At 38.4% G+C, this 26,536-nt stretch overlaps 2 protein-coding genes across 2 annotated transcripts in view; one reads left to right on the top strand and one right to left on the bottom strand.

Annotated features, from left to right (window-relative positions):
- The window catches only part of CEP126 (centrosomal protein 126), a 42,292-nt gene extending 33,265 nt beyond the window's left edge, over positions 1-9,027 (bottom strand). Inside the window, exons 1-2 of the mRNA XM_074156772.1 lie at positions 8,933-9,027; positions 7,870-7,995 (exon numbers count right to left, since the gene is read on the bottom strand). Coding sequence (XP_074012873.1) covers positions 7,870-7,995; positions 8,933-9,027 — 221 coding nt within the window. The remainder of the gene's footprint in view (positions 1-7,869; positions 7,996-8,932) is intronic.
- Positions 9,028-12,632: 3,605 nt separating this feature from the next.
- ANGPTL5 (angiopoietin like 5) lies at positions 12,633-26,396 on the top strand. The gene is made up of 8 exons (XM_074157273.1): positions 12,633-12,731; positions 14,486-14,633; positions 15,659-15,762; positions 16,343-16,436; positions 17,503-17,603; positions 22,772-22,892; positions 23,903-24,088; positions 26,077-26,396. Exons 1-8 carry the CDS (start codon positions 12,633-12,635, stop codon positions 26,394-26,396), a joined length of 1,173 nt encoding a protein of 390 aa, XP_074013374.1.
- Positions 26,397-26,536: the final 140 nt, after the last annotated feature.

Raw genomic sequence — 26,536 nt, forward strand, 5'->3', positions numbered from 1 at the left:
ACACCTGATCTCCCTTTCTGCAGTACTACGCCTCCAACACTGCCAATGTCAAACTCAAGACCGACAGTGGTGGAGCATATGAAAAGAGACAAAATATACAAAAGGATCCACTGCTTTTGCTAACGTATACAGTACTCCGGATTAATGTTCTCCAAGGTCAGAAATCAAAATGCCAGTGAACAACATAAGCAATTGCTGTTTTCTACTTTGGAAGTACATTCCCCTCAGAAAGCTCCAGACCTCCCAGCAGCAGTATTCCTGACAATGTCTTGGACCATAAGAACTGCTGACACTACATCCTGCAATGTACACAGACAGTAGCTTACCTTTTATTTTAACAACGTATTCATTGCAAATGACACTTAATAGTTACACTGTCAAAAATTCAGGTGAATTTCTACAATTCGAGGTAACACTACTTCTAGAGATGAAGTTACAAAACTCTACAACCCGCCTCTTCAAATGAAGGATAAGACAGAAGATTGACTTACGCAAAGAGAAACAATTAAATTAAAACATGATCCCAACACTACAAATTTCATTTGCAAACCTTAGTTTTTCAGCAAGGAGGAATGGTTTCACTTGAAGCATGAGGTGAAGCCAGACAAGCACTTATCCAAAACCAGAAAAAATCCAGAGAAAGCTCTATCCACTTAAAATGTCTTTCTGCAATTTGGTTAAAATTTCACAGGAACTTTAATTGTTCATACAATCCAGACGTTAGAACTAAAATAGTTCATGAATTAGAGTTCATGGTCAACTTTCAGTATTCCTGTTTTTCACTCATGTTAAAATCTGATACAGTATTTTACATCTTTATCCTGACTAAAGAAATAGGAAAATCACAACAGAGGAAACAGACTTACTTATCCTACTAAGTACTTTAAACACATTGTTCTTGATACCTTTAATATTTCTTGAAGCTGCTTAAGAAGGCCTTTAGTTGAACTGTAGTTGTTAAATTCAGACATCTGGGAAATTCTACAACTTTGCACCTGGAGTAATTCCAGAGTATAACTCCAAAAAGGAAAGAGTAAATTCTGACAGAGCCTTTATTTATTTATTTTTAAAATGATTTTTGGAGTATGAGTTTGCTGCACTCTTCCACATTCTTAATAATTGGCATAAAAAAAAGACTTTTGTTCCATGTTCCATATAGCTGGAAATGGGCAAGTCCAGATGCTGATGCAAGAGGTCTTTTTCACCACAGCTCATCACGATCACTATTTGGTTTGGATTAAGACATGAGGGAGAGAAAGGATCTTATTTTAAATGTAAGGAAATGCATTAAAGATATGCAGTGAAGCCTGCATCATTAACTTCTTGACCTCACAGAATGTAAATTGTGACACCCAGGTGTATTATGTAAAATAAATAATTTCGCAAATGCACATTGACATCTTACAGAAAAACAATTAAAGCAAATGTTTGTTCATCCACTCTCCTTAAGCCACCAGCTTAGGTTCATATCACAGATGTAACATTGGCAAAAGAGTAAGGCTTGAAGATGGAGAGTTAGCACAAGAATTTCCTGACCGGTGTTTTTTTAACCCAGTTTTTCTGTCTACTATAAACAACCCAGCAGCGCAGCCATTTTTGAAACGGCTGCCAAAATGTTTATAGTGAATTTGGAATACGAAACTTAAAATATTTAGCAGTTTCACATATACAGACATTATGTGGAAAGCATTTTTATGTTAAAAACAGTATGACCAGATGGTGGAACTATTTCCTGGTTAATTTTATTAAATTATCTTCACGGTGAAGTGACGGATGCTACATTCCCAGGTGGACTAAATGCTTACTACTACTTTGGATGAAAATTAAAAAATATATACAGCACATATGGAATGCTATGAAATGAACCTTTTGATAATAAGATGATATTATTCATCCATTGTCATATCATGTTTGCAAACCAGCGCACAATAATTTTAAAACTGAGGTATGAGGGTGCTTGTATACTCACTGACTATAATAAGATCAAGAAAAGGCTAGAATGGGGTGTCACACTCAAAATCCCCTTCATGGGCAAAGAGGAAACACACCTTATATCCTTAAAAGTATCTGCAGAAGTTGCCCTTAAATCAATTATTTTGTTTAAATGAGATACTTACCAGGACCAGAGGGATGCATATTAACTCCATTCTCTCATCTTCTTTGATTATCGTATGATGAAGACAAAAGGACAGCCCCAAATTGCTGTAAGGGCTTCAGAAGGACTGATCCTTACAATGCCATAAGGGCTTACAAAGGGCTGTACTCCAAAATGCCTCACAGGTTCACAGGAGGGCTGCCTGCACTATCCACCAGTTGTTACACTGCAAATGTCACTTATGGACAAAAGGTAAGCATATCTTATATAAAGCCAATATTTTTTTTTTGTTAGCATAATTAAAATCTTAATAGTCTAATCCCTATTAATCCAGATATAATTCTTACCAACAAATAATAATACAGTTAGAATATTTCTATACAGAGAAAGCCTCAGTAATGATAATAGAGTTTGAATTGTTATTCACACACAGATTTTCTACCCTTCTTCCTGATGGTCAAGCTTCCATTGCTCTTCTGTGTCCCAAGGCTGGTTGTTTCATTGTGCTGGAGCTGGGGTGTTACAGTGAGCTGTCAGCATCTGGAGTCCCTTCACCAGGAGCAATATGACGTTCATGTTAATGCTTTCTTGTTCCTCACCTCAGGATCCACTTGGAGTCATTTTTATATTTGCCAACACACCTTTGCACTTTTGCTCGCTCGTCATCAGTCTGCAGCTCCACAGTACCTCCAAACATTCCATACATGGTGCCTTTTACGTATACTACATGCTATTCTTTGTTCTCTTTGTTACTCCTAAGGCCAATTTTTTCAGACGTAGGTCTGTATTTCTTTAACTGATTATTGATGCTCATGGGGTCTCCAGCACCAGGCCTGTGTGCCCCCTCTTATCATCCCCTGCCTGTAATCCTCTACGCCACGTCTTGCACCTCCAGCTCTCAAGGCCCCTGCAATCGTACCAGGCCTGTATTTCCTACACTACATCGTTATATTAGAGTCATAAATATTTCATTCTACATAGAATAACTGCATGTTACTGCTGTCTATATAAAACTATGGTCATACCATAAAAAGATAAACAAAGGCAAAATAAATTAGCCACAGACACCTGGTCAATTAGAGAAACTGCTGTTACAGCTAAAGCAAGCCAAACAAAGCCGTGGGCAGGTCAAGAAAAGTTCAGAGAGCACAAGCTTGGCAAGTATCCGTTCTGAGACCTCGCAAATTCAGCACAATCCTGTGGCCCGTTACCAGAAATGGCAATACTAGATTACAGGCCTACATGGTCACAGTGACCACTACTTTTCACAGTTTCATTCTGATGTAGAAAGCAATACTAAATTCTTAACACTTTGCCCTCTCTGTTTACCAAGCACTAAGGTTTTTCTCCCATTTCTGGCATTAGACTGCTTTTTGGTCCTCATCAACACCACTAATGAATAATTTAAAGAGCTTTTATTAAATAATCAATGATAATCAGCCAGTAGGTGGAGCACAACACTTATGCATATCAACATATATTAAAAAAAAAAAAAAAGATTTTGGAAAAAAACAACAGAAATTGGAATAGATTATCAGGAAACTGATATAAACTGGGAAAGTGTTTCCTTCCCCAGTTAAAACAGCTGGATTACCTATTCAGATTTCAAGGTAATTCAAAATGCTGAACCAAGACAGCTGACTGTAAGGTTTATTTAATTGTGTACACAGACAAGTGCATTTCCAGAATGAACCAACTACCTGCAGCCAGTGACATCGCAGTAAAATGGGATACACATTTTGCCTCCAGCAATAACAAGGGGATGGCTGTAGTCCCCAGCAAATCAGCAGCTGGTATTTAAAAATTACTACAGTATATAAACACAAACTATGATATCCTATTCATTTACATCAAGTGTTTGTTTAGTCAGTAGCTCTTATTTCTGGAATACTGTTATTTAAACAAAGTATCTGTCGGCTACTGCCCCAGAGCATATTTAATTCTTAAACTGATCTTGAAATTGCAACTTTGTGTGTTACTGGGACAATAAAGGAATTATTTTCTTGATACTAGGGCAATTTCTGTAAAAATAATCAGTAGGCTGGTTGTTCACTATGTTGAAGTACTGCTGTTGCCACAAAACTAAGGAGCCTGGTCTGTACAAGAGATGCAAAGAAACTGATGGCATCAGATACGAATATGGGTTCCTCTACATATAAACTTTGAAAAAGATACGTGACTAAAGTTACTGTGACTTTTCTTTCCAAAGCTATACTTTCTCTTTTCTGTGCAAGCAATGTTTTTGTCTTTTACCAATAAACCAATTAACTTAGCACATCTTGTCAGAAGTCGAGTATTCTTAATGATGAAGCTGCTGCATTTTAAAGGTATTGACAACACTGTCAGGGAAAATTTCATTACAAATACATTTAGAAAAGGTTGAAAAGAGAAAACCTCAATCTGCAAGCTCTCTGCATCTGCAGTTCTCATTAGCATGGGCACTAGGGTCTATCAAACCTGGATTCAGCCTTGGTATAACCTTGTTTAAAGATAGGTTGGTGGTGGTTCTTCAAAAAACCAACACAAAAATCCCTCAGAACAGTTTTCCTCCACAGTGCAACCTAAATGAACCTAAATGACACAAGATTGAGAACAGAGCAGAAGCTCTGATATATCTTCCCTAAATCTGTTTGCCAGCAGGGGCTTTATAAATTTAAGGTTGACATTAAAATTGGTCTTGCTTGGCCAACTTGATAAACTTCAAAGAAATGACTGGCCTGCTCGATGAGGAGAGAGCAGCGGATATTGTCTATGTGGACTTCACTAAGGCCATTGATAGTTTCCCGTAAGATCCTCATAGACAAGCTGTTGATGTGTGGTCTGGATGAGCAGACAGGGAGGTGGGTTGAAAACTGGTTGAATGGCCAGGCCCAGAGGTTGGTGATTAGTTTCATAAAGTCTGGTTGGAAGCCAACAACTAGTGGTGTACCCCATGGGTCAATACTGGGCCCAGTCCTATTTAACATCTTCATTAATGATCACGGATGATGGGGCAGAGTCTACCCCCAGTAAGTTTGCAGGTGACACAAAACCAGGAGTGGCTGATATATCAGAGGGTCCTGCTGCCATGCAGAGGGACCTCAACAGGCTGGAGAAATGGGCTGGCAGGAACGTCATGAAGTGCAACAAGGAGAAGTGCAAAGTCCTGCGTGTGGGGATTAACAGCCCCATGACCAATATATGCTGGGGGCCACCCCTCTGTAAATCAGCCTTTCAGAAAAGGACCTAGGAGTCCTGGTGGACACCAAGTTGAACATGACCCAGCAGTGGGCCCTTGCAGCAAAAAAAGCAAATTGTGTCCCGGGCTGCATGAGGCAAAGCATTACCAGCAGGTGGAGGGAGGTGATCCTTCCTTTCTCTTCAGCACTGGTGAATAGAAAGGTGGTGAGACCACACCTGGAGTTCTGTGTCCAGTGCTGGGCTCCTCAGTACAAGAGAGACATGAACATACTGGAGAGAGTCCAGGACCACAAAGATGATGAAGGGACTGGAGCATCTCTCCTATGAAGAAAAGCTGGTAGAGCTGGGACTGTTCAGCCTGGAAAAGAGGAAGCTCATGGGGGATCTTATTAATGTGCATAAATAACTGAAGGGAGAGTGCAAAGAGGACAGAGCCAGGCTCTTTTCAGTGGTGCCCAATGACAGGACCAGGGGCAATGGGCACAAACTGAAACACAGGAGGTTCCTTCTGAACATCAGGAAACACTTTTTTTTACTGTGAGAATGACCGAGTGCTGGCAGAAGTTGCCCAGAGAGGTTGTGGAGTCTCCATCCTTGGAGATGCTTTCTGGACCTCGCCCTGGGCAATGAGCTCTAGATGGCCCTTCTGTAGCAGGGGAGTTGGACCAGATGACCTTGAGAGGTCCCTTCCAACCTCAACCATTCTGTGTGAAGGTCAGAAGTAGAAAATAGACTGCCGTACTTCACGGTGTACTGTCTACTCTCCATATGTTGAAATAAAAAAAAATATGAGAGAAACAACTTCAGTTTTGAAATTATAAAAAGCGGTGCAAAGAATAACTTCTAATACATGCCTGTAAGCCCTGTCAGGGAGAACTGAGGGTGCTGCCAGGTGAGAATGGGAAGTCATGCTACCCTTGAGAAACCATCATCATAGCTAACACCTTAACATGTGTTACAAAGCTAATGGATCTTGGCTCATACACAGATTTGACATGACCCGATGGCTGATCCATTAGAAGACAAATCGCTTCCTGCCTGCATAACTGTCAGGAAAAAATATTCAATTTCAAGGAATTTTTTATTTCCAAATTCATTTCTTCCATAGATGCAATGACACTTAATTTTGAATTGTATTTCGCAGCTTATTAACACTGTATGCACCTACTACCTTTCTAAGATTAGACAACTAACTCCTTTTCAGTTATTAGGGGAAGAATTGTCACCACAGACTTCCATTTGAACTGCTCATTGTGCTTAGTTATGCCATTCTCAATTATCACAAATGGAAATAATTTCATTTTATGAATACCATACCTAGATTTTTAACTGGTTCACCTGAGTAACTCGGATTGACACTGTATTTCTTAAGGCTGCAATGAAATTCATATGGAAATGTATTTTTGTATCAACGAGTAAAAGTTTAACTATACCAGTCTATCAAAAATACGCAGGCTGTCTGGTATTTGCTTTTACATTGGAGTATAATATTTCAAGACCAGTAATACAATAAACAGTGTTCATCTGAGAGCTGTAGTGTTACAGTGGTACTGTTCCAGAAAACGAAATAAGATATTTAATCTTTCAGTTGAGACTCGGTTTATTATTTGCAAAGGTTGTGGGTCGCACACTGTCTCTAATCGCTCCCAGGTGATTATACTTCCTCTTCCATTTTTCTTTGTATTTCAAAACATATGCTGACAGCACATACTGTCAAGCTAAAATGGCAGTATAAACAATATCTACTGCCTCTCTTATGAGTTATCAACGTACTTCTGTAAGTAAACAAGTGCCGAAGAAGATGGTTTGAGGCTGGGGGCTTGCTCTGAATTGTCGCAGGGAAGAACCCACCTACCTCTTACAGTACACACAGCCCAGACTCCTGTTTGTGCGAGTATGACCTCAAGGCTAGGGAAAACAACCCGCTGCCTATTACACTACTTGCAGCACCTCACTGAAACATCTCAATGTATTTACTTAATCCATTTGTCACAGAATATTTCATAACTTTGCATTGTCATGTATGCAGACAGGCAGAATATTCAAAGCCCTGTTTAAAATGTCAATGCAGAATAACTTTATTATAATTATAATCCTGTACTAGAAAGACTTTGTGTTGTTTTTATTGGGAAGTGGGAGCATAAAGCCCCTCCCCATGTCGGGGAGGCCGTGCAGCTGATATGCCATGCAGATGGGTAAGTATACACTTCAGAAAGCAGCGACAATTGCTGACCTGTACTGTATATCTGAATGCATTTTTTCACACATCCACTGAAGATAATAAAAACCAGAATAATTCTAGAAATGCAGATCCATGAAATGAAAGCGCTACTTTATATGAGGTGACTACAGTGAGTTTCCAAAAAGTAGCGAGTAACTCAGAATATTGTTCCTTTCATATTTTATTTGTTCTGTAGCAAGAAACTGGATTGGTGAAGCTTTTCAGCCTAGATTCCTCTAGAACAAAGCAGTACAGCAAGTTAACAATGTGAACATGCAAGTAGTAGAATATATTGAGCTGTTTCAAGGTTTTGACTCACTTTTTTATTTTTATATTTTTACAATCTCCCACCAAAGGAACCCTAGTTACTTACCTTCTTCTTCTGTTTGTCTCTATCAAATATTTCTGTGCCCTACTCCGACATATTTTTTGATCTTCTTTCAGTGCCCGACGTTCTTCTTCTAAATCCCAATCAAAATGAAATGTTAAAGCTCTGTCCCTAGCATTGTGTTAAGGACAATGGAAAATGTATCAAACAGCTCATTAAAAGATTAAAAGCCTGTGTGATTGACTTTACAGACCTTTTTAGGAAAGGGCAAACTTTACCCATGAGACACAAAACACTGACAGGCCTTTTGACACAAGTTGGTCCCACAAATGTCTATTATGGTCATATCTAACTTTATCCAGGAAAAAAGATGTAATTGCATTTTACTGTTTAAAGTGATTTTGACAGAGGCTTTGCACTCATCTTTCATGGTATCAGCAAATGAAAAATCTCACCTTTATCACGTCTATTTGAAGATACATCTTTCTGTTACTACTTAAATCTGTAACACATGGAAACATTTATCACAAGGAAAATAGTCAAATAGTAAAAACAGCCTCTCCCCAATCTAAAGCATTAGTTGTTTACACTCCAATTGGTTAATATTGCCAGATAAAAGCTCTCCACTGTGCAAGCTCAGTCTTGCCTCACTTCAGTCGTGATTTAAAGTCGCACTGTACAGGTGCAGCTTTGAACTTGGGTCAGTATTTATTACTACTTAAAAGTCAAAACAGTAAGGATCCCCAAGTTCGGACGGAAAACACAATTCCCCGTGGCAGTACCTCTCTCTAAGAAGGAAAATAAAGACGACGACACCAAAGCTGCCTGAGATGTCAACTTTTCTACACCAGTTTAAAAGAACCAACGCAGCGGTTTTACTCCATGCCCCTCCTGAGGCGATGCCTGCGTCGGGGCGAGGGGGGGAAAAGGGGGCCACGCCACCGCTGCCCCCCTGCCGCCCCACACACCCGCCTGGCAGGGCGCAGGACAGCCCCGCCGCCCCCCCGCCGTCCCCTAGGGACGCCATTCCCCTGCCAGGCCGCCTCAGCCCGCCCTTACCGAGCGCCCCAGCCCCTCGCCCCCGGCTGACGGATACGCGGAAGGATACAGGGCGGGGGACCGCCTCCCACCCGCGCAGTCCGGGAGGCGTCCAGGGAGGTTTTGCCCCCGTGTTGCCCCGCCGAACTTCCCGCTGGGCTCCATTCAGCGTCCCGGGCCCGCCGCCCCCGTAACGGAGCCCGCCGCGGTCAGTGCCGGGCTCCGGGCCGCTTCTCAGCGCGGCCCAGTCGCTCCGCCGCCATCGTAGCAACGGGAGACGCCGCTTCCTTCGCAACGGGGCGGGGCCGCGGCTGAGGGGAGGGCGAGGCTGAGGGGAAGGCGGGGGCGCGGCTGAGGGGAGGGCTGAGGGGAAGGCGAGGCTGAGGGGAAGGAAGGCGGACGACGGCTGAGGGGAGGGCGGTGGCGGTTTGACTGTCGCTGCCTTTCCTCGCTTGCAAACCAGGCGCGAGGGACAGGGCGGGGGGGGGGCTCGGCGGGGAGCGCTCCTCTGGGGGCCGGTCCGTCCTCCAGGGTGCCCGGAGGTCCCCGGCCGAGGGTGGAAGCCAGGCCTGGGCACCTCGCTCCGCCGCCGGGCACCCTCCGTCTCTGCCCGCCTCTTCAAGGGGCAGCGCTGCCGGACTCCGAGCCGGGGCACGGTGCTTGGCCCTCAGCGGGCCTTCTGTCCTTTCTGCACTTTTATAAATAACGGGATGACTTTTTTTTTTTTATTTTTTTTTATTTTTTTAATTTAAAAAAAACCTGGTATCCGACCAAACGCGTTTCTCATTATTTTTGCAGGGGAAACGAAGCGCCTCCCTGAGCCTGTTTGTGGGTTTGCAGAACTCACTGTGGATGTCTCTTAAATCTGTTAAGGAGGGAGACTTGGGGCTAACAGGATAAACGTGTTTTTAACCACAGGGTGTAGGAGTCGCAATGCAAAAAAAAAAAAAAAAAAAAAAAAAAAGGTAAAATATGTAGAATTCTATAAAATTATATACAAAAATAAAAAGTATAGGAAAAAATTAAATAAAGTTACACAAAGTAAAAAAAATAATTTGTTCTTGAGACTGAAAGCTTTTTTCCAGGCAAAGCAGGGTGTGTTGTCCTGGGATGCTGCCATGCCTCAGATGAGTTGTCAGCAGAAGGCTAAATGCCTTGGTGATTTCCTGGCGAGACGTTTCTTGGCTGTTGTATTTGAGCTTAAACCAATTCTTCTCTTTTTCAGCGTGCAGCTGTTCTATGTCTTTGACTAGGAGGGTAAAAATAGTACTCGGCATTTGTAAAATGCTTTTCTCTGCAGAACCCCCCACATATTTGTAGCACGGCTTGTGAAGTAGGTGTTACCATTTTAAGTCAAGACCACTGATACACAGGTTGCCAAATGTGCTTAATATTTAGAACATCCCAGTTACCACAGCTGAGAAGATGACCCTAAAATAGGAGTCTTTCAACCCTAGTTGAGAATAGCAGCCCCAAAGTCACCACCTCTTCTGAACTCTTCTGTGTTGCAGGTAGAGGACTGGTTGTTAGTTTACTACCATGTGCTTTTCAACCCACGTACACTTTTAAAATCCCAGTTTGCCTGATAAAATGCAGTGTTTCATGTAGGATACAGTAGAAGGCTTTATCAGTATGGAGAACTGAGTCACCCAAACAGGACTGAAGCAGAGCTGGGAAACAACGGTGGAATTTGAGCCCGTGTCACACTTAGGAAGATTCAAGATCGTGGTGAACTCAACGATGCAAATTTTGATCTTATTGCAGTTTCACCTTAGATACCTTCTGAAATTTATATATATTTTCCTGTCTTTCACTTTTTCCTTTTTACTACTTCTTCATAGCCCTCCTTTAGGGTTATTAGATAATTCCTCCTGGTGAATAACCTCACATCATCTTTCGTACTGGGATGAGAAGGTGACTAGTCGAGGTCCATGCGTTTCAGAACTGTGTAATTACTTGGGCAGCAAACAGCCTGATCTCAAGTGGTTACAAAATGGAAGGTGCTGCTCTGGCAGCTGGCTTGAAAGAAGTTTCATAAATTTTACTGTGGGCTAGTGACTGATATTCCAGTGAAGGATAAAGACCAGCTCTTAAATCTTTGTGAGATAGATCCTGAATTTATTACAAATCTTATTTGAAGTCTGGAGCATAGCTATGCTGCTGCAGAAACACATGTTTCTTTCCTCCTTGTTCCAGGGAGGATTAATCTGCTAATGCCCTTTAACTTTCCTCCAAGCTTCAGTTTAACTGTGTAGGCGACCGCACGGGAGAAGGAGTTCAGCCAAGGTTCTGACCATTTTAACCATTCCTTCTTGAAATTTGTCTCCTCTTCCTATTTCTGTGCGTTGGAAGAGGAATAAAACTGTTTGTTCCCCTTTAATGTCATATAAGGATAGCTACGAAGATCTTTTCAACCTTCTTGCCTCCCTGAGACTCTACTCTGGATCACAACCTGCGTCTTTTTAAAAGAACAGGAACTGATGCAATAGTTAAATTCTAGTAACTCTTGGAAAACTATAATGTGCCATGCAGTACTTTAGAACAAATTAAAAATTTTATTTTGAGAGATAGTGAAGAACCAAAGTTGTTAAAGATCTCACAGGCAGTTGTACGTGCTCCTCTCAGGAAGAGGTCAGGCACAGGTCCTTAGTGGCCTTTAGCTACTGATTTTGAAAGAAAACATTGGATTTAAAGCTGTATTAACCACTCTCTCCCAACTGCTTTCAAATCTCCTTGTAGCAACAGCTATTTCCAGTGTATTCCAACTTCAGAGAGGGATGGAGACGAACTCTCTCTGAGTAGCGAGACAAGTGTGGAACATTGTCCGGCCATACCAGTGCGAGGTGATGCTGAACAGTGTATTCTGATGACCCTCTAGACAGTCTGTCTCCTGGCGGTACATTAGAAGCTGAGGTTTCGTTCATTTAGCCAGATCACAAACTAGATTCTCTAATATGCATGAGGAGTTGAAAAATCTGTTGGACTTTTATGAACTTTACAAATAATTCACTTTTTGGTTAAAATGTCAGATCCAGTTTTCAAGATACAAAAATAGAGGATTTGAAGTGTGTGAAAACCAAGTGCCTCATAGCTTTAATTAAGTTTCTGTGGACTACATTTAATCTTTTTCAGGATATTCGCTTGTACTTTAACATTTTTCAGGGGTAAAAATCATTGTATTTGAATGATTATCCCACTCTCAATACTTCTGTTCCTCAGGAGGCTACCAGTGAGACCGAGAGACTGCTATTGTCCTCCTGGTAAACAATTTTCAATGTAACACAAAGTATTATTTTAAAGTAATGTTTTTCAGTTTTCTGTTTAGAATTTGCTTTTGGGACATAGTCTAAAATTGCCTCCACAGCCAGTTCTAGTGCGCTACCACGACACCAATGTAAATGTCTTCATTTTAGTGATAAAAACCTTTGTAAAAAGATGAAAATGTTTCAAGTAGCTCAGACTACTCAAAACCAAATATATACTAATACTCAAAAATAGTGTGTCAGAAAAATCTGTCACAGTTTTATTACAATGATGTGTCATGTAAAGGTGATAAGCAGTAATTGCTCTCAGGATACAAGCAGTAGCATATAAAATCTACTGTGCAAGTGAAATGTGGTTTATTAAATCCAGGCATTAAAGGAGTGATGTGTTGGCTCCTCTTTGTGCTGTAGACATTCCCAAATAGTTAGCTCAGGACTTCATAGCGTACAAGCCTTTCCACGGAAATTTGAAACCCGTCAAAACGTTTGCATTTCTGCAAGTAAAAGATGAACTGCTTTAGGGTAACTTCACTGATTTGTCTTAATATTTTTTTGTTCAGTTTAGGAGAGACTGTCATAAGTAATGTCAAGCCTTGTTCATCTACGGTAAGATTTTCAATTACTTTGCTTAGATAAGATAATGAATGTAACTGAATGATTTCTCAGAAAAGTGACAGATGTTTTTAAAATGTAGATTGCTTTTCTCAGGATAGATAGGAAAATACAGAAGAATCAGGTATTTTCAGACAGAGAAAAGAAACTACATTGATATTGTAGGAATTCATTATATTAGAACATTTTTATCTTAATGTCCTTCATCAGTTAGGCCATATTTTTAATCTCATCTGCATGACTGTAAATGCAGAGTAACCATTGTTTTTGGCAGAGTCACAGGTTTTGCTTGAATTGCTGAGGTCAGAATTAATTGCCTGTTTCATGTTGGCTTTTGTTAAAAATAAATATTGATTAAAAATATTTGCTTGACAGTATTTAATTGAGCATCTGGTGAGTAGCTGTGATAAAGCCCTGGAACAAATCATAGATTCAAGTGTTTTATTTATAAGTTTCAAATGATCTATTTATAACTCTTATAGAATTTTTCTTCCTTTATTTTGTGCTTATTTCAAAATTAAATAAACATATTCTTTTAGTTCTTTAGCATTTGTCTCCAGACACAAAATGCAATTACATGAATAATTCAGAAACCTTTTGGTTTTGTTTTTTTTGGTGTTTTTTTTGTTTGTTTGTTTGTTTTTTGTAAAATCTCCTTGTTAGCAGTTTTATGTAATTCTTACTTTCACTTTTTAAAAACAAAAATCAGGAAAAAATCCTGTTCAGTGCTTTGCCAATGTAGTGCCAGTACCAGAAAGAGAAACACGAAGCAGGAAAGGAGAACAATTATATTGAAGATATATTCAAGTCTAAATAAGTTTTCATCTTCATTAAAATCTTTCCATTTCTAAGGATCCTATTTACATTTGGAAATACAGTATATGAACATACTACAATGCTTTGCTGAGATTATGGAATTAAAAAACAATGACTCAAATGAAAATATGTTTCTTAGTCTCTTTAAAATGACACATATTTCAGGAATTACTTTTAGCATTTCTTTAAGTGATGAGTCAGAAGCATTCCCTTATTTTATGTCAAATGGCACCACGGAATAAAAAATATTAAATATGAAAATATTATTTTAATATAACTATAATCGGTGTAATGACTTTTACCAATGCTTTTATTGTTACTATTTCAGATAATAGTATGCCTATGAATTGTATCCCTTTATTCTTTCCTCTATAAAAGCATTTAAAATATTTTTTTAATATTGGGTTTGTCTGCAAATCTGCTAGTGACTGCTTGTGCGCATAGATTAATAACTTGTGCAAGTATTGCTATGATCAGAGTCTAAGTAATTAATTTAGGAACTTTCAAGAGTGAAAGTGGTTTTGCTAGTATGTGGTAAATCCAAAAGCCTGCTCCTTTCTAGGGAAAATAACTTTGTTAGCATTTGAGATGTCTCTTGGGTGTGGCGATTGCTAAAATGTGAGCTGCTTAAACGCAAGATTTGCAAGTTCTTGCCTCCAGTTCACGGTGCTCACAGGTAGAATACTTTACCAGAAATGTTGGTGGTATTTTTTCAATTTATAGAGGTTATTCTTTACTCCTGACACGCTTTCTCTTGTGAGATATGGCTAAGCAGAAGACACCTAACAGGCCTTGGTCTCACTTGATAAAGCTTTAAAAAAACAGGTTTTGAAGGAAGATCCATGGAGTAATCTGCTTCATTTTTGCAGACTGAGCTATTTTATAATGTTTTATGATGAATTTATTTCCCCCTCCATTGTTTGGTACAACAGGGCACAAGGAATGTTGGAGCTGTGGAGGAACCACTCAAGGCAGAAGAGAAAAATAAATCTGCAGATATTTCAAAACAAAAAGAACAATGCCTTGTACCATGTGATGTTCAAGCTAAAATTTTACGAGGGGAAAAACATTACATGTGCAGTATGTATTCATAAAGAATACTCTCAGCGACAAGCTATGCGATGCCATGCTATGCAATCCTCTGCTATGCTACGCTATGCTGTGCTGTGCTAATTTATTTTTTAATCTTCTTGAGCACATGTGACAGCCTTTAAACCTGCTGCCCAGGCTGAGTACCATTCACAGAAAATTTAGGCTGCCGTGTTTTTGGGGTGCAGTTGGTGTGAGAAAGTTAAAGTATAGTCATCCTAATCTCTTTATAATCACGGGTGAAGACAGGCAAATCCAGGCAGCAGCTCAGCCCAACTACATCTGTGTTACCCTCTGAATGTCACTAGCTCTCTCTAGAACTCGTGAGGAAGAGTAGGGTATCTGTCCCTCATTTAAACATCATAGTTAGGTGTGGGAGAGTTAAGTGGGAGTTAGTTAATTAGTTAGTTAGTTAGTTAAAGTGGGAGGAAATCTATACGTCAGCTTGCCTTCTATAGATACTTATGCAGAACATTATCAATTCACTGCCTTGACAAACTACACAGCAAATGATGTAATCAGCCTCAGAAAAAAATTGTCAAAATTCTTGTCTTTCCCATATGATTTTAAAATATGTATTATTAATTACTGGACAGGTTTACTTTTTTTTTTAATTTTTAGCATCAAGGCCAAAAAACAGGAGTAGCAGAATGAATAAGGAAATGTAGAATGACAGGAAACCTTTAATATGTCTTTTATCATTTGCATTTATATTTGTATTTCTGTGACATCCATTAACTGATCATTCAAGTTGCCCAAGGATAAGATGAAATTCTTCTTCAAATTTTAAGAAGAGCCATCACTTCTTAAGATGTTTTCAGTGCAACCAGCGAGGCTGACGTTTTTAGCATCTTTGGCTTTAATCTGTGGTCTCTGTACTACTTTGGTTTCACTTTTATGTACCCCAAGACTAAACACCTTCAATGTTCACTTAGATGTCATAAATGTGTCGTCATTCAGTCAAGAATATTTCTAGATTTATGATAACAAAGTGGACAAACATATTTCTTTTAAAGGAAATTTGCAGAACTCTCTTGTTGAATATGCAAGAAGTACAAAAAAACTGGTAAGAAACATGATGGATGATCAACAGTCTTCTTTGGATTACCTTTCTAATCAGGTATTTTTTTCTTTATCATAAAGATTTTTATTTATATTCCGTCACTACAGGTATTGTGTAACTGAGGAAAATTATGCATTTATATTGTCATTAAACCAGTAGCATTAGAGCCTCTATCACCATTCTTTGTACCTTGAGTAGGGTGTGTGAGTTCTGTTTCTACGAGGAGTGATAAGCACCACCTGGTCCACAGTGTAGTGGCATACATGGCACTAGGGTAAGTGGAGGGCTATTCCTCCACATGGGTTGCAATCCCCAGTCCTGTTGTATTTGTGCAGATGATGTATTATATTATCGTTAACTCTGATAGTAGTTTACAAGCACTGTGCATCCCTCAGTGCAGATAAAAAGCCTTAATCAAACAGAAGGACTTTTTTGAATTAACTGGAATTGTGCCTAAAAAATTATTTTGGATTGAAAAAGTAAAAAACCAGACCAGTTCAACTAATGAAGGTGTGAATCACTAACACATCACAAAAATGAACTTCAGATTATATTTACTAGGAGTCAAAAAGAACATCTTTAGGATGTAAAATTCCTCATTGCAACCTAATTAAAGATCTTTTATTTGAATTTGCAGGTAAATGAACTCATGAACAAACTTCTTCTTTTGAATGCAGAAGTTTTGAGAAAGCATTTGGATACACTTCCTTACAAAGCAGTTCAATCTCATGGTAAGTATTTTTTGCATTTAGTCTTGAGTTCTTCCCTTTTTGTCTTTGTATCTTGACAAAGAACTAATTAAAACAAAGGTAAGCAATTATAATATTCACAGTATCTATTCTGTGTTAGTAACATATAATCTCTGGAAAATTTGTGAACTGTTTAAGAATGTCCACATAAAGAGTGCTTTAAATAATTTGCAGCTGATAATTCTGGGCATCCTGTTTAGCATCTTGTTGATTTTTATGCAAAATACCTAGCCTGATCATCATAGATTCATAGATTCATAGATTGGTCCAGGCCGGAAGGGACCTCCAAAGGTCATCTAGTCCGACCTCCCCGCAGTCAGCAGGGACACCCCCAACTAGACCAGGTTGCCCAGGGCCTCGTCGAGCTTCACCTTGAATATATCAGTTTGTAAGTGATCTGATGTTGCTAAGTGGCATTTTATTTTGCAGTGAAATAAAGCGTTCTCCGCATTTGCAATATCCTTCTTCAAATGGGATGGAAGTCACTTGTACACTGGACAGTTAATCTTCTTTGTAGCGTCCATCCCAACTAAAGGAAACTACCTCTAAGCAGTCCTACTGGCTGTAGGAACTGCTTCTTTGAGCATGTTTAACACAGACCTGGCTTAACACTTAGAAGCAAAGGGTTTTTTAAGTATACATTATGATGTAAAGGCTTTTACAAGTATAAATACATATATCTGCAGGAAAAAGACATCCCTCCCCAGATAATATGTCTTTTTCTCAGTACAAGTGTTACCCAAATAAAATCTGTAAAATGACCCAGATACATAACCTTTAATTTCTGTATCATATCTGTTAAGATTAAAAAGAACTTTCTCTATATGATATAATACATACTTCTTTCTGAGCTTAACAAAGTTCAGAGAATTTCCATTTTTAAGGTAAATTAATGACAAAACATGATTTTAAAGTTTGCATGACAAGAAAATGCTATTTGAAATCATTTGTACGTTACCAAGAAAAGTAATGTTTCTGTGCTGAAGCTCTATTTGTATTTTTTTAACATATTTTGCTAATGAACTTCATAAAATACTTTGTTCTCTAGGGTTGGATTGCACTGATATTAAAGATACCGTTGGTTCAGTTTCAAAAACTCCAACTGGTCTGTACATTATCCATCCAGAAGGATCAAATTATCCTTTTGAGGTAATAAATTTTTCTCTCAGGATAGTCACAATTTGCTTGGGAATATGCATTTAGAATATATTTAATAGTGTTTTCCTTGACAATTTCTCAACAGATGAATAAGAAATGTATTAAATCATGCAAATGTGTCTGCCAGTACTATAATTTTGATGAGTTTCTCATTTTCTACAAAGAAATTTAATCTCTGTCATAAGATCCCATCATCGATTTTCATATACAGTGAAAAATGTACCAAAGAGGAAAACCCAAGGTATTTTCCAGCACCCCTTTTGGACATTGAGAAGTGCTGTTCTTTTCTATTTTAGAGATGGAAAACTGAGGAGCCAAGTGACTGATCCATTTGGCCCCTTAAATGTGACCTTTGGCTTTTTGAGTTATTCTGCTGGATAATTGCACAGCGTTGCTTTCTCTTGAGAGGTTACTCTCCTGATGCCTATAGCTTGGGCCATGATATTGTAGAGGCATCTAAATAGAGGAGCAGACAAGCAGAGGAGTAGGTGCTTAGCTCTCGTCTGAGCATCATTATAACTCAGTCAGAGAGGCATCTAAACTTTTAGTTTTCGTATCCAGTTGGCAGGATATACATTCTTAAGACAGAGGAAAAAGGATGAAATTCAGCATGAACTGCAGCAGTCATGCTTCCTATCACCACCTGCATTTTCTGTAATTGCTCAGAGTATAGTGCTCATCTAGGAGAAGAGAGCTTGGGGTTAATCTCCACAGGCTCAGGACATTCAGATCCATGCAAACACAAGGAATGCTTTGTTTTGTCTGTTTATTTCCATTTCAGGCTGTTCTACTTAGGGAAGTCCTTATGCATAGTGGAAAGACAGATACGGCACTTTCAAACCTTTAATTCTGAGTACATGCTGGGGTCATTAGTATTTGGAAGAAAAAATGTGAAGTTTAAGACAGCTAGTAAATGGCAAAATTTAATATCTAACTTTATAGCCTTCCTTTATATATAACAAAGGAAGGATGAATCCTTTTATCTCTAGCCAATTGGAACCCTACAAAATGCTACAAAAAAAAGAGCTCAAACTGGTTATGAAAAGGCTTCAGAAGTGTGCTGGCAACTCAAAAGAAAAAAATGAACTTGGTTCTGCAGACTCCTGATAGAAAAAAACGTCATTCTCTCTATACAATGTATTTCTCAGGGAAAAGGTCTGTAACTCATTGGCAAGTTCTTCCAGGTAAAAGAAAGGCAAACACAGGTAGAAGTGTTCAAAGAACAACCATATTTATAATATGAAGAAAATGCTGTCTGCCTCACCCCAGGATGAACCATAGCTAAAAATGCATCTGTTTCAGAATTTTTTCTGGGTTGTGCAGATTCATACCTCACCCAAATTACTTTTCCTGAGAGATGGTATGACTAATCGATGTGAGAAAAGTGATTTCTCAGTTCACTTACAGTTTTTGGCAAATACATCTGAAATGATAAAGTTCCTTTCACTATTTTTGACACTTTTCCACATTGAAAGTTACTGCCAGAATCTGAGAATCAGTTATATGAGTGGAAAGGTTCCTTAAGGAGAACAAGAAACAAAAGGAAAAATCCTGATAATTTGATTAAACGCACAAGGTAACAATAAATAATGAGAAGAAACGTCTGCACTTATGAAACGAGTGTCTCATTTCTTGTCTGGCAGATGTTAGACAGAACTGAAAAGGTAGCGCCAAAAAGTTCGCAGAGAAAAATATCTAAAATATGTCTGTTCCATAAAGAGTGTTGTTTTAAGGAAAACTAATGCAAATTCTTCCATGTATTGAAGCATAAAAAGGGTACAAGAGAAATGGTAGATGAACAAAAATATCAAGACATTAAAACATAAACAAGAAATTGTAGTGCATTTTAAGGTGCCAATAGCCAAGAATTCTGGAAGTTCTGCAGACTAGCAAAATAAGAAAAATACAGAGGCAGAAAACTGTAGTAAGAAACTAAAAAACAGAAAACAAAGCCAGCATGAAGTAATTTATTTCAATGAGGATCTTTTCAGCAATAAGCTGCCCCTTAAAGGAAACTGAAACTTAACCCAAAATGTCTTCAGAATCATTTGCATAAAGGTACAGATAAATGAAGAAAATTATTTAGACAACTTGATTCTGTTCTTGTGTTTTCATGTTTGAATCCTCATGTTTTCAAAAGTGAGTATATATTTTGATGCTTAAACCAGGCTAATTGAAACCTTATTCCAGGAGCTCTAAGAATATCTAGTTTCAGTGGCAGTGGCAGGCTCTTGTCATCTCGGAAAATTAATCCCAAATGGACTTTTGTCTGAGCATTCAAACATGAGGCAATTAAAACCAATTTCACTTCTGGAAAATTGAATCATGATCACTTTCTGAGGTGTTTTTCAATGAGTAAATTTAGATCAATGATATTTCTACAGTGGGTCAGACAAACTAAAGAGTTGTTTGGAATATACCTGTTATACGTACTAAAGATGGAAAGGGAAGAAATATTCTGTAGAAGCATCATCCTGCTCTTTTAATTTAAATTGTACCTGGCACAGTCACGCCCCTCATACTTTGCACAATATGAGACATAGAACAAGCTGTAAAGTAGATTAACTGTTATAAGGCTTTAAGAAAGAAAATCGCATCATTTACAGCATATAAAAGACCAAGAAACTACACAACAATGACTGTTTTTTGTATCTATCTCATGTTTTTACTTAGCTGGTTGTATGTGTTGGTGCCATATCTAATTGGCTGATGACCTTTCATGTAGAACCAGATCTGCTCCTTCTGAGAATTATCAACATTCCCACTGATTTATACCAGAGTGAAGATTGATATTGTGACCAAGTGGGCTCCTCTTTGTATTTCTGACATAGGAAGAGGAGTAGCCAAGCATGCAATCATCTTCTTAAGACAGCAGATGAGGCAATGGGATTATTTTTAATGAGTTTTAGGTATTTGCATCTGAATATTCATTTTGGAATCTTCTGTATTTCTTTTGATTCAAGTTCCACCCTCCTTGGGTGACAGAAATAAACATGTGATTCTCCAGGGAATAAAGCCCATAATTTTCTTCCATGCACACAACCCTAACTATGATTCATTCAGTATTTGTGTTGCAAGGATTGCTCAGAGCATCCAATGGCATTGACTTACTTGAAGATCCACGATTCCCCTGGTTGGATTAGATCACATCCACAGCTCTGTCCTGTTGCTTTCTTGTTGTTCATAGAGAAGCTGTTGTTAAGTCACAGAAGTTCTGAATATGATGTGGATGTGTTCCTGCCAAGGAACAAGTCTTTGGTTTCATGAAAAATATCTGGCTGGCACAGGCAATGGAGATGCAACATGTAAAGCTCAGACTGCCACAATTTTTTTGAGGGCTAAACTGACTTCCACCTAGACTCTACTTTTAGCAACTGGCTAAGATTGCAAATCTCTCTTTTCGGAAACTTGTTCCATTCTGTACATTCCCTGTAACATGAACAAAAAATTCATACTTTACTCCATCACTTGTGCATCTGCTTACTGTCATGGTTTATGGATAGCCAACATTATATTCTGAAATTTTGTTATCATAAGAAGCTTAATGGCTCCACAATTAAAAGCATTTTCCAGGTTGATTCTTCTGATATTAGTCTCATTAGGGGATGCTTAAAAATGAGCCTTTGTTTTTAAAAACTAATTAAGCATAGTATCCCCCAGAACTACTTTTAACAGCTTAGGTGGTGCAGTGTCTAAATGTACAATATGCACCTTTCTACATTAGGATGCCCAGACTTTCTAATCCCTGTTAGAACTAGTCAAGCTCTGGCACTGGGGACATACATGAAAAATACCCAGAGTGACCTGGATACATTTCACCTAACTTTAGGCACTCAGCTGAAATCCCTGCAGAGCAAAAGGTGTAGGGGCCCTTCCAGTAGACAGTGGAGGTGACCGACATCTGCAGAGGGTAATTTAGATCTTGGTTTCCCAGAGCCACACTATGAACGCACATTTCTCTGTATAAGGAGGATTAAAGAGGAGACAAGGGCAATAAGATGCCTATCTTTGGGAACTCAATTATGTGTCTAAAGTTAAATGGGCTAAGGAGAAAATGTGCCACGTAATGTGATATTCTGTAGCAGAGCAGAGTGCAGCTGGACCACTGCCATTTGACATGCTGTTGGGCACAAACATTAGCGAAGATTCATAAAGACTCATAAATCTGAGAGTTGATCTTATGTATTCAGTGGGACTGGTCAGTTGCAGGCTGTTATATGTTCACACTGGGACTTCCCTGGATTGGGGCCCCTTCTTGTGTAGAGTTTTTTTTTTTTGCTGCTCCAGCATAAATTGTTATACACTGGGTTATTCCTATCACTTTTTCCATTTCCTTACCTTTATTAAGGGATCTACATTACCCAGGCATCACAAACACAGTATTTCTGGGGAAGAAGGTGTGATGGTGAAGGAGAACACGTAAGAAGTTGTGTCTATTTTGCTTTGCTGAAATAAAGGTATATTCAGTGTTAGTGCCTATATCTGTAGTATGGAGGCGGGGGTTGGTCTCTTCTCCCAAGTCACAGGCGATAGGACAAGAAGAAATGGCCTCAAGTTGTGCCAGGGGAGGTTCAGATTGGATATTAGGAAAAATTTTTACACTGAAAGGGTTATTAAGCATTGGAATGGGCTGCCCAGGGAAGTGGTTGAGGCACCATCCCTGGAGGTATTCAAAAGACGGGTTGACACAGTGCTTAGTGACATGGTTTAGTGATGTTTTTTTTTTTATCAGTTAGGTTGATGGTTGGACTAGATGATCTTAAAGGTCCCTTCCAACCTAGACAATTCTATGATTCTATGATTAATACGTGACAATGCATGTTGCTTGCACTTCATGCTATTATTAATACACAGTTATAATATTATTAATTATATTACTAATAACATTTATCAAAGCTTATTTATTATATCTGATATGAGCAGACATTTGCACACAACGGTTTCTACTGATTGAGGAAATATCCAAACCAAGTAGTCCAACAAGAACATATAAGACAATACTTCAGGTTCATTATTTTATTTTCTTCGTGCTTTTTGTTAAGATATTTGAAATTTATGTTTCTTAGCAAAACTCTGAATAGTCCACCTTTATTTAATTAAAATGTTTTCTTCATAACAGCTGCTTCAAGAATGCTTAATCATAACTATGTCTATTTTAGGTTTTGTGTGACATGGATTTTCAAGGAGGTGGATGGACTGTGGTTCAGAAAAGAACTGATGGAATCATTCCATTTCAGAGAACATGGTCTGAATATCTGGATGGATTTGGTGACCTTTCTGGTATTAATTTTAAATACTCTAAAGTGCTTTGGACCCAACGTTTCTGCTGTCTTTATGTGAGCTACATTCCACTAAATTGTGTCAGATTTTTAGTAGTACAGAGAGTGGAGTTCTTGTTTCTAAAAGGTCTTATTTATACTTAAGTGCTTCATCAAATCCATTGTGTGATTTCTCAATAATGACCGTCACCCTACTAGAGTCTTCAGCCATTGCCCATCCTCAGTCTCACAAGAGGTGTTTAAAATGTTGTGAAATTTTCTTCCTGAAATAATGTATAAATTGTATTTCCCCTTTTTTCAGATTTTTTTTTAAAAAAAGCCATAGTTGGTTTTAATCACATTTGCAAAATATTTCCTTAAAGCAGAGAAGAATTAGTAATATTTCACCATAGGGCATCCAAAGTTACAAACAGAATGGAAATAATTCAGTAGCTAATAACAACACAGCCGTGATACTACTTTTTTACAGCCACCTTTCACCCAGCAAATCTAACCCCAGTTCTTTTTCAGTTTATCTGTGATTGCAGTGGAAGCACACAACTTCTCAAATTTACATAAAAGCGCAGCTCATATGGGACAATCTTTAATGGAAAAAAGTGTGATTTACAGAGGCAGACAATCTCAAGAACAGGGTTTGAGTTTTGTTGCATTTCATGAATGCTAACATTTATCATTCCTCAGTATTGCCCTTGGGAATGCTACTGAATTCTGTTTATTCAAGTGGATCTTTAACACATCTGGTTTTTGTGGTCTTCTAAAAGTATATTGAAGGAACACTTGGAAGTTATCATGTGGACAATTTCCTAAAAATGTCACAGAGAAAAAAGATGATGTGCACATATTTCCCACTGAAGTAGGAAGGTTACTCTGTACCTTCATTAGTCTTTCAAAGACACCAGACAACTTTTATTACACTTTTCAGGAAGTAAAGTACAAAAATTAGAGGAATCAATTTTTTTCTTTTACACTTCCTTTTTCTAGAAGTTTATTGACTCTATATTTCTCTTTTAGGGGAATTTTGGCTTGGACTGAGAAAGATTTTTCACATAGTAAATCAAAAAGCCACTAGTTTCAGTCTCTATGTGGATTTGGAATCAGAAAACGACAAGCACGCCTATGCATCATACGATGGATTTTGGATAGAGGATGAAGCATGTTCTTTTAAGATCCATTTGGGACGTTATTCAGGAAACGCTGGTAAGAACCTCCTCCTTGAGAGTATTTAAAGATAGCTGCTCCCTTTCTTAATGTGAAAAAATGCATTCAAAAGAGTAATTAAATTTAAAGATAACTTTAAAAATGTTTATTTCTAATCTGTTTTTCTCTGTTTGGTGCATAATGAACACAGGTAAATGGTTAATGATGTAGTGACTGGTTATGCCAAAATCAATGTTTACATAATAAGAAATAATTTTATTCTATTGCTTCAAGTATTCAGTGGAGTAATAATTGAATAAATACTCCTTTAATAAGGGAAAATTAATAAAGAAAATAAAGGAACTTTAATGGATTCAAGTCAACAGAATATTTATATATAATATGCATGGGATTTTGTGTGTGTTTGTGTATATCTATCTAATGGTCCAATTCTTTAGATGTCCGTTATCTCATCCCAAATTTGCTGATGTTAGTGAAAGTCTTCCTGATGATGTTGCTTTGGTTAGTTTGGAGGTGGCCAGACAGTGACATACAAAGGATAGAGAAAGAAACTGACTGGAACAAATCAGGCCTACAGCGTACAACAGTTACTGGCTGATACACGGATACAGATGAATTTGCAATTCCATACCTCCCTTAAGATCATAGCTATTCCAAATGAGTAAAGATTTGTGTTAAGTATTATACCATGTCTTACTGCTTTTTCTCTAAATTATTTGTGCCTCATATTTACTACTGTTACGGTTTGAGAGAACCCATAACAATCTATTGTCGTTAGACAATTATTCTATCACCCAATGACCCCTCCCCACCCAGAAAGGGGAATCGGGGAACACAAAGAAACACAAGGGTTGAAATATAAATAGATTTAATAGACTAAGACTAAATAATTAACAGTAATACTAAAGAGCCAGTATTAATCCCGATACTGATATAAGATATGCAGCAATTATACTCAGCCAACTATATCAGTAGGAAGCTGTGCACTCCCAGCAGTGGACAGCAAATGTCGGACACTGCGAGCGCAATGGCTTCAGGAGGAAGGGAAGGCCTCAGGGCTCCGGCACCGGGGCAAGGAGTTGTCTGGACTGCTGCCATCAGGGAGAGAGCCTGCTACGCAGCAAACTTTTATATTGAATGTGACGTTCGTGGTATGAAATAATCCTGTTGGCCAGCCTGGGTCAAATGCCCAGGCCTTGCTCCTCCTTGTCCCTGCCCCTGGCAAGGCTCGAAAACACTAACCTTGAATCCCACAGAGCCTGGCTGGCTATAAAGTAAATATTTTCACAAATTCAGACACTAGAGTCTTCTAAAAGTGCAATTTTCACTGAATTTCACTGAATTTTTAGAGTTGGAAGGAACCATAAAGATCATCTAGTCCAGCTCCCCTGCCGAAGCAGGATTGCCCAGAGCATGTCAGAGCATGTTACTCAGGACATTTTCCCCAGCATTAGAAGAAAAGTTAGTTCTGTGTCTCTCAACCCAGGACAACTACTATGCAAGAATGTTCCTTATAACCCAACGTAGTAATTATTTTCTTAATGTGCCCAGGTGCACATACTCTACCTGTATTTGTAAGAAACATTATTTCTCTAGTAAGACAACAGAACCAGTAATCACTGACCTCTGTGTTTTAACAATTCAGTTCTATCTCATGACTCACTCTGGAGCTTTGGACAAATCACTGGAAAATGTGAAGTTAACAACTCTTTGTTTATATCTTTTCTTCCTCACTGTCTTTAAGGACAAGAGCCTTTACCTTCATAGCTGGTGTGCGTCACTAAAAGCAACAACAATATAAAGATATTTCATCGAATTTCAATTTCTTCTGTACTTCTCAGTATGTTATACTTTTTCTTTCCTATGCATTTAACACATTGCCAGCTCATTATTTGGTGCTCTTCAACCATTTTTGAGGAAATCTATTTTTCTAATAAATTCAGAGGGAAAGTTTGCAAGTTATGCAACAAGTAAGAAATGTTCTGTTTCTCCATAAATCACTCTTTTATCCTTCTGTTTGTACTTAGGTGATGCATTTAGAGGATATAGAAAAGAAGATAACCAGAATTCAATGCCTTTCAGCACATTTGATGTTGATAATGATGGATGCAGGCCAGTGTGCACTGTTAAAGAACAGCCTGTAAAGAGCTGCAGTAACTTCAGTGATAACACTGGATGGTGGTTCAACCAGTGTGGCCTTGCAAATCTTAATGGTGTTCATCGCTATACAGGTAGATTTCTTGCAACTGGGATTCACTGGGATACATGGACAATGAACAATAAACCAGTCAAAATTAAATCAGCTTCAATGAAAATTCGGAGAACCTATGATCCATATTTCCATTAACCTATGAAAATAGAAACATATCTCTTCTTGCAATTATGTGGGATAATGTATCACTGCATCATAAATACCTTTCTTTTTCACTTGCACAGTTCAGTCTTAAAACTTTATTAGATATTTCCATAATACAGTTACTCATTTTT

This window comes from Numenius arquata, chromosome 1, assembly GCF_964106895.1.
Source record: "Numenius arquata chromosome 1, bNumArq3.hap1.1, whole genome shotgun sequence".
NCBI classification, from domain to species: Eukaryota; Metazoa; Chordata; class Aves; order Charadriiformes; family Scolopacidae; genus Numenius; species Numenius arquata.